General features: G+C 31.8%; 1 protein-coding gene across 1 annotated transcript; it reads left to right on the top strand.

Moving 5' to 3' along the window:
• Positions 1-1,047: 1,047 nt before the first annotated feature.
• LOC107609476 (uncharacterized) lies at positions 1,048-3,612 on the top strand. The gene is made up of 8 exons (XM_021107426.2): positions 1,048-1,106; positions 1,511-1,544; positions 1,935-2,008; positions 2,574-2,619; positions 2,735-2,797; positions 2,924-2,986; positions 3,275-3,337; positions 3,442-3,612. The coding sequence occupies exons 1-8, from the start codon at positions 1,048-1,050 to the stop codon at positions 3,610-3,612; spliced, it is 573 nt and encodes a 190-aa protein (XP_020963085.1).
• Positions 3,613-9,619: the final 6,007 nt, after the last annotated feature.

The following is a 9,619-nucleotide window of genomic DNA, read 5'->3' as shown; positions in this document are numbered from 1 at the left end:
TTGGTACAAGGACTCAATTAAAAGAAAAAAAAATATAGAGACTTAATTAAAAATTTTACGAAAGTATAGGGACCAACATAGTAATTAAACCATTTTTTAATTATCAATTTTTTACGAAATTTTTACATCTAGGCCATCAAATATGGAAAAAACATCAATACAAAACCTACACCTTAACACATAAAAGCGAACCCATAACAGATATATCTCAAATAACATAACACACTTAACCAATAACCAAAATAACTCATCAATTCAATATCATAGACAACAACAATAATACGTAAACAACACTCTCAAATTTCTAATTACATCATTTAAAGTCTATTAACTAACTAGCATCACAACTACAATGAAATAATCACTCTTCAGACGTGCGTTCACCATCTTTATCCTCTCCTATATTTGTTTCTTTGTTTCTCCACCTTCTAGTTGAGGAATCGGAATTTTAAAATTCACTACAAAAAAAGCTGGTTAAAACATCATTAATATTATGGCGGTTTTGTGATAACGCCACAATATTCATGGATTAAGGCGGTTTGTGTCACTGCCATAATATATCTGTAAGTCAGGGACATTTTTGGCAGTACTAACCACTGTTATCTACTATTTAATTAGAAGAAAGCCCAACCTAAACCTAATTGCGAGTAGAAGAGAGTAGAGCGTGAGGAACGAGCTTCTCCTCCAATGGCTTCTTCTCTTCCATTGATGCGAGCTTCTCTTCTATTCTTGTGAGCTTCTCTGCCATTGATGCGAGCTTCTCCTCCATCGAGCTTCTGCGTTCTGTGTTGTGCGAGCTCTTCTTATCCTAACCCGTCTTCTCCGTGTCCCTTCTCACTTCTAGGTTTTTGTACGAAATTCTCATCCTTTTCTTCCTCATCTTCTTTTGATTTATGATTTGTTACTTCCTCTCTGTTTATTACTATTCTTTCAATTCATTATTTTATGTGTGTGAGAGTTGCGTTGGTGTGGCAGAATTCGAAAATGACATTATTGCTATGCTGCAAGCTTCTCCTCCATCAATGATTCTTCCCCTCCATCGATGTCATGTCCATCAATGCTTCTCCTCTGATGGTACATTTGCTTCCATTGATGCGATTTTCTAGGTATTCTATTAGTTTCTGTTCTTCGAGCTTTTCTTCTCCTCATCAACCTTATTTTGTTTGATTCTAGGTTTTAATTGTTCTGTGCTAATTGCTACTTATTTTATTTAATTCCAGGTTTTGATTTTCTTACTTGTTCAATTTATTTTTAGGTCAGAAATTGGGGATTGTTAGAAAAAAATGAGTAAGGTCTTCACTGAATTTGTCATAATTATAGGAATGATTAGAATCATATGATACTTGTTTTCTCCTGGTATTATGTGCACTGTGAACTGCATTGATATTCTTCTTCATGTTTTTTGTTTGCCGAAAAAGCTTTTAAGGAATTTACTTGAGTAAGCTTTTAAGTAGTTAGTATTCCATTAACATTTTCTTTTAAATTGATCATCTTGTGTTACTTTTTGCAGGAATCTTGATAACTCTAATCTATCTGGACATTTGGTATCTAAACTTGGGAAGCTTAAGCATTTTATAAAATCTATATGCTATATATCCTATGGTTAAAATTTTGGTATGGTGACGTGGGTTTTCTAATGTCAAATGTGCACATATAGCTCTAGTAGACTCTGTTTGCAATTTTTCATCTTAAGTGCTCTTAATGTACTTAATACATTTTTGCAATTTTTCAACTTAAGTGCTCTTAATGCATTTTCCCCCTCAAGTAGACTATGTTCACGTCTTTTTCTTTAATTTAGGTGTGAGGTTTGTAATGCTCTTCCTTGTTAATAATAATCTCTTTTGTTTCCAGTTGTAGCACAAATAGTAAGCCCTTTTCTTTTTATTTGTCACTTTGTTAGTGTGCATTAATCTTTACTCTTTCTTATATTGTAGATATTTAGAGCACTTGCTTATCTTCACAACAGCATTGGAGTATGTCACAGGAACATAAAACCTCAAAATTACTGGTATATTCTTATAGAAGTTTGTTTATTTGATTTTTCATCATAAGAATAATATATTCTATTGTATCTAATGCATCAAAAACCCCTCCACCACTTCATGTTGAAAATGGCTTTCGTTGTCTTTGATATACCTCATAGTCATATGTGAAGCAAGATTAAACATAAAGCAATTGCATAAAATTAGCAAAATCGAAAATCAAATAGCTAGACCAATATATTTATCTATTTTATTTGGTCACATTGAATCTGTATTTAACAAAGTTTGGTGGAGTATTAATCGTCCAATATCTCTAACCTTGCTTTAATATCAAGAGACGTTTACTTTATACAAATTTATTTTTAAAATTTTCGATAAATTTTAATTTTATTTTGGTTCAGTTTAAGTGCTGGGTGAGGATATGATCTGTGGCATTTCCATAATTTGGATTCTATATTTTGGTTGGATAATAAGTTAAGTTATTGGCTTTCTGCAGTTTTTCTTATTAAGGGGACTCTAGAAAATAAACTAAACTGAATGCAACACACTAGAGTATATGTTAATATAGTATGGTTGATGTGGTTTATGTAGTAACCTAAGAATATGGTGTTCATTACGAGGGCCCACTGCAAAAAATGTTGGTAAAAATGGCACTAATTTTTTTTTGTTATTGTGTATTTTAACCTTCATTTATCACTTATGTAAATAAATTGCTTGTTTTATATCATTTATTTGCTTCCCTTTCTGCACAGGTTACCTTGGAAGAGACCATCAATAAATTACAAAGTGAAAATGAATGGGAGAAGCAAAACCAGGTCATTGAATTTGAATTTACGATTTAATAACTGTGTGGATAGCTTTCTTCTCTTATTTGAATATTATTATTATTCTTATATATGTGTTTGGCTATTAACTGGCATGATTAACCTAATCCCTTGCAGGCTAGTTTGCAAATGAGAATTGCACAATTACAGAGTGAGAATAGTTCCTTACTTGAAAAAGAGGTGAAAGACTTAGTATTGTGTTCTTTTAAGAGTTTAGAGCGTTGAGTCTGTGATGTTAAAATTTTTCATATTTAATTTTGTATCATATCCAGGCTGAATTAGTGGAAAAGCCCACTCAAGTAGCCTTGGAAGAGACTATCAATAAATAAAAATGTGACAATGAATTGCACACACGAAAACAGTTAAATCAATTTTAGTGAACAATTTTGACTAATATTTGGAATATTGTTCTTATATGTGTTGTGCTGCTGATTGCTGGCCTGGCATGCCTAACTGGATCACCTACAGGTTGGTTTGGAAATGAGAATTGCACAGTTAGAGAGTAAGAAGAGTTCCTTGCTTCAAAACAAGGTGAATGGCTTGAGAATTATTTTTCATTCTAAAACTTGGGAGCATCGAATTTTAAGAACTAGTTGTTAAGATAATTCATTTCCTATATTGTTTTCACTTTTCAGGTTGTTAAGATAATTCATTTCCTATTTGTGTTGGTGCTTGGCCACTGTCTCTTCCTTTTGTTATTTGATATCAATGTTTCTATGCTATCATTTATTTTGTTTTGTATTCAGAATTGGTGTAGGATTATTCCTTGTTTCAAGATTGAATCTTTGTTTGGATTGTTTAGGTAGAGTCAATGCATGTTTTGCTTTCTTTTTTGTTTTTAAATCTATGCGAAAATCATTTCCCCAACCCTTTCTCTCTCACAAAAGCCACGCAACAGTTGTCCCATAGACATCTCCAACTTGATGCCTTTTTCATCATCATCTTCAACTGTCATGATTATAATTTGATGATTTTATTTATGATCAATATGAATTATGAAGCCATAGCCTACAAGCCTAAAATAAATGAACGCAACAACTACTCTAAAAATTGAGGCGAGTGTTTTTTGACCATCTTTTTTCAAGTAGCTTTCATGTGACTGTGAAAGTTGATACTTGAACAAAACAAAAAAGAAGAGATAAAGTGAATGATTTAGGAGAAGATTTCAAAGTCCAAAGAAAGAGACAGACACACAGAGAGTAGAAGGAAGAAAATTTAACACTTTCAGAAAGCTATTTTATTTTTATTTTTATTTTTAGGTAGAATAATGTTTTCAACCCTACCACTCCTACAACTAATGCTCCTTAGAGTTAAACAATGTTAAAGTTGAATTAGATTTGATATTCTTCGATCTTGTAGTTTTAGCTTTCAGTTTCAACTGGTTTGGTATCATGAAGGGTGTTCTAATTTCCATCAACTTTATCTTTTGTTGCTTCTTACTGTTTTTGGATTCATCAACTTCACTTCCTTTATGTGTTGACTCAAGTATGTTCATCCTTTCTTCTTTTGCCATTTTTTCTTATGCACATGCTTTTGTTTTTCTTAATATTGTTTTTGTTTGGTGTAGGTGCACCTTTCATCCTCAATAGCACACTTGAATTTTGTCCTTACAATGGAAGCACTTGCTGCAACTCCACAAAAGATACACAAATTCCGAAACAATTCCAGCTTCTGAACCTCTCTGATACTACCTGTGCCTCAGCTCTGAAATCGATACTTTGTGCAGTAAGGTTCTATTCTTCCCAACACCAACAATTGTGCGGTAAAGTTGAGGTGTCTATGAAAAAGGAACCAGAAAAGTGAAGAACAAAATCTTTTCCCCGTAGTTAATGGGTTACACTTGGTTGAGTTATGCCATTAATATTTAAAATAATAATGTTATCTCATTATGAATCTTGAAAATTTGATTGCTTGAAAAAATTGCATATTGCAAATAATTTGTTGACTATCTAGTAATAGTGACCAATTTTATTCCATACTTTATGCCATAAAATTATTAAATATTTATCTAGTCATATATGATGGACCATTCTCACAGCTATTCTATAATTTTTGTTCTACAATATTACTACTGTTAGGCTTTGCCTTTTTTTTATTAGTACTATGTTAGTTACCATCTGCCACTTTGCTATAATCGGATTCGTTCTTTTGCAATTACTCTTTTTGCAAGGTTGATTATTAACTTGTACAAAAAATGTATGGTTACTGAAGTAAAATTAATGATAATGAAATTTTAAAAGATGTAACTAATAGTGGTACGTATTAATAGTACTTGATATATGGTTTTTCAAATAGTTCTATAAGAATATTGTTATTTAATGTATGGAAATTGGTTTTATTTTGTTCACTTTTAATTGTCATTTTCTAAGATGTAAGTTCTTACAACACTAGTTGCCTCTATATATAAAAAGAACACTAGTTTGGCTTTTGATTGGATAGGATAATTATTTTTCTTATAAATTAAATCAGACCTAAAATATATCAATATATGTTTTTTTCTTGCATTTTTGTGCTCATAATAATTATATTTTTGTTGTAGGAATTGGATTAGGAGAGTGAGATTCCATCACCAAAAGAGTTAGGAAGTAGGTCTTCGGGAGCAAGCAACAAGGAAGCATGACCTTGCTTGATATGTTAAGACGTATATTAAGGATTATATGTTAAGACGTATTATTGAAAAATGTTACTTTGATACTTTGTTTTTGAATTATGACATTTCAATTATGACTTGGATTATGACTTTTGGATCATGTATGAATTAAAAATCATCTTATGATGTTTGATTATGGCTATGCCTTTTGGTTATTACGAGATTTTTAAGTGAGTTTCGAAAATATCCCTTTAAATTGGTGGTTTTAATCTTATTTTAAAAAGCATAAAATTGTCATCATAATTAGGTACAAACGACAATTAGAAATTTCTATTTTAAATGAAAACGATGTCATTATATGCTGGTAGAAACGGCGGTTAAAAACTGCCATTTTAAATGAAAATGATGCCATTATATTTTGGTAAAAACGGCGGTTAGAAATTGCCATTTTAAACACAAAAGATGCCATTAAAACCTGGTAAAAACAGCGGGTAGAAATTGCCATTTTAAACACAAAAGATACCATTATAACCTGGTAAAAATGGCGGTTATAATGATAAAAATGGCGGTTTCTAACCGCCATTTTAAACAGAAGTGATGCCACAACATTCTGGTAAAAATGGCGGCTGTTCAAAAACCGCCATTTTATGCGGAAATAATGGCGGTTACAAACCGCCATTTTAACCCTCAAAAAACCACTGTTTTATCCACAGATAATTGTGGCGGTTTTCTAAAAACCGCCGTAATAACCAGAATGGCGCCCAGAATAACGGCGTTTCTTGGAGGCGCCATTTTCGGTAATAATGGCGGTTCTAACCGCGGTAATTTTCAAAAATAACCGCCGTTTTAACCCTATTTTTTTGTAGTGATTAAGCTTTTTCATCATTTGTTGAAGCGAATGGTTATTGAGTTCACATCTAATTTCCCTCTCAAACGCCTGTGCCCCTAATTTGGATTAAAAAAAAAAGAAAAAGAAAAAGATCAGACCAGAACATCCTAAAAATATTTACTATTATATGCAAAAAAGTTGTTGGGCTTAATGGCCACAAGTCTGGAACATCAAACTTTAATACATCTACATGAAAAAAATTGAAGCTTCTTCTTAAAACAAAAATGTAAATTTACTAGCTACATTTAGAAAAACAAAGTTCAACCATATGTAGTTATCCAAGACCCTCATCAAGCTATGTACTTGGGTTAATTGTCATTTGCTTGTACTCCCAACAACTTGTTTAGTATCATGCAATATTGTTTAATACATATAGAGGGAGAGAGATATATTTTGATTAAGATAGACTCACCTCAACATGTTTTGATTGCTTATCCACCCGTCTCATCCTTGTGTTTGTGGGTCTTCGCAAACAATTCTAACTGTGTTGTAGTCCTCTTTAATGATTTTTTCTACCAAACATATAAATTAAAAATTCTATGAGTATCAACTACCAATTGAAGTATATAAAATTATAACATAAAGAATCTAATATTTACTATCACATTTTAAGAACTACAATAAAACATCAATTGATAAATAGTTAAGTATATAAAAATAAAGTATCTTAACTCGATGGACACTCTCACACAATTACAAAGCTTTAAAGTAGAATGGAAGCTACACAATCAACTTCAAACCTGAAGAAAAAGATAAAATAAAATACCTACTTAAATTTTAAAAATATCAATTCTCAAAGAAAAATAAGTAAGAATAAGCAAAGGAAGAATAAAACATATATACATGCATTCACAGCAAAACTAACTAACACGTCTATAGTTGAATTGTAGCGAGTGAGTTTCTAGGGTTCCAAACTCTGATTGAAGAAGGGCTGCAACAACTAATGCAAATAAAAAGTGGTATGAACTCAATGTCCAACAGCATGCAAGCAAATAAACTCCCACATCTATCACACTTATCTTACTTATAAAGAGTGGTTCAGTCTTTTAGAGGGATGTCCCATCAAGGTTAATGAAATCAGACCAGCTTTTTCAATGAGAAGTACAAAGTGAATGTTTCATCTAGAAGATTAGATAATAATCAAGCAAATGAAAAACTTTAAGATTTAAATTGTTCTCACCTTCTAACCCAAACTACTTGCTCTCAAATATAGTGCACCACCAACAAGGAAGACATCTCGGAACACAACAATACCAACAAGTGCAGCTTCTAAAAAGAGAACAAAGACATTTTCAACACCACATACATACATAATGTATACAAAATAATGCAACAATTGTCTAAACATAAATGAACACACATAAGCATAAATTCCGTGTTTGTATGCTAAATGATGCAATGATTCTCTAAGCATAAATGCTAAGTGAACACACATAAATGCTTACTCGCTACAATTCTCAATTATTTAGTGCATTCAATTTATGTAATTACAATATATATATATATATATATATATATATATATATATATATATATATATATATATATATATATATTTGTGTGTGTGTCATTAAACAAAAAGTCTATAGAACCAATAATAAATCATTACCAAAGTCATATATAGGTTTTAAAAAAAAACCAAAATCATTACAAATAAAAGTCTAACAAAAGACTACAAAGGAAGAATAAAACATATGCAATGGAACTAGAATTTTCAAAAGGATTGAAGCAGAGCTCTTTTCTTCAAGCAAAGTTGACCCTTGTTAGTATTTTCAAGCAAGAAAAGGAGATTCAAATCAAGCACTTTCTACTGCAAAAGATTTATACATCCAAATGCATGAAACCCTGTTCAGACTCACCCAATTAATCTTGAGACAACCATTTTCACCAAAATCCTTTTCAGAATAATGAAAGATTGAATAAATCAAAACAAAATCCTACTTGATTTCGAGATAAACTATGCGAGCATAAAAGCACATCACCCTCAATCAAATTAACCAAATCATATAGCGAGTAAGCAACTACATGATTGATCGGTTGTTGCCAATTGCTATGTGATATAATTAGATGAGATAAGCAACATGTATTATTACATTAAAACTAGAAGATAATTAATAATTACAATCATAATCATTATCGTAATTATAATCCATATGAGTGGGATAATTAGGAGAGGGTACCTTGTTGGTGCCGCGGTGATAATTATAATCCTACTTAGTCGCTGCTACTAGCTACTGTGTTACTGGATCTGATTGCTTCGTTCGTTCGATGGTTAGCTTTCTGTTCTCATGCCTTCGCAACAAACAGAGTTAGGGTTAGTGAGGGTAACCGCGAAGATTAGCCAAAACGAATATTATTATGAAATAATTCTTCTTATTAATTCTGAAAAATGAATATTGCCCCTCGAAGAATCTAAAACACCGAAATTACACATCAAACAGTGAACATACCTGAAGATTAGCCAAAACCGAAGGAGACGGAGGTGACTGTAGGGATCTAACAATGTGTTGGAATTAGCGGTTCACAACAATAGGCTTAAGATCATATCTACCAAAACCTGAGAATGCATAATTGATAGTTCCAAAATCAGAGAATAGATATGGTAAAAAAGCCCTAACTCAATAATTAGCGAAGATGAGAATGGTGTGGTCGTGTGGGTGAATTAGCGTTAGTAAGGGTAATTCGGACAATATCCTATTTTATTTAAATTAGCGACTGATTCAGTGACTAATCAGTTTATAAAATTGGTCATTATCTTAATAATTAGCAACCGATTTGGCGACTACATCTTTAGCAACCAAATTATCAACCAATAAATTTTCACTATATTTCCCTAAGGGTTGCAAAATTGGTCGCTAAATAAAAAAATAGCGACCGATTTTGTGACCAAGAATCCTAAAGACATTCCTTTCTTTGTTTTGGTTGTTAGTTAAGTCGCTAAATTAAAAAATAGCAACCGATTTTTTAGCAACCAAATTTATTCTTGTTGTATAAAACTTATGTGTCGCTAATTCGGTTGCTATTAGTGATTGATTCTATTGGTTGCAAAAATCAGTCGTTATTTTAACAATTAGCAACTGATTAAGCGACTAGTATTTTAGCGACTGAATTAGCTACCAAATAGTTGTTCACTTTTTTCACTATCAATTGCAAAATCGGTCGCTAAAATAAAATATAGCGACCGATTTTGTGACCAACAGTTCTAAATACGTTACTTTTGTTTTGGTTGCTAATTCGGTCGCTAAATTAAAAGATGGCAACTGATTTTTGTGACCGATTTAACCAACATTTTTTTGGTCCTGAAAATTCTATATCGGTCGCTATTAACACCAAT

This window comes from Arachis ipaensis, chromosome B7, assembly GCF_059453495.1.
Source record: "Arachis ipaensis isolate K30076 ecotype BB chromosome B7, ASM5945349v1, whole genome shotgun sequence".
NCBI lineage: Eukaryota > Viridiplantae > Streptophyta > Magnoliopsida > Fabales > Fabaceae > Arachis > Arachis ipaensis.
Note: the sequence above shows the minus strand (reverse complement) of the source record. Positions and strands in the feature narration are given on the sequence as shown.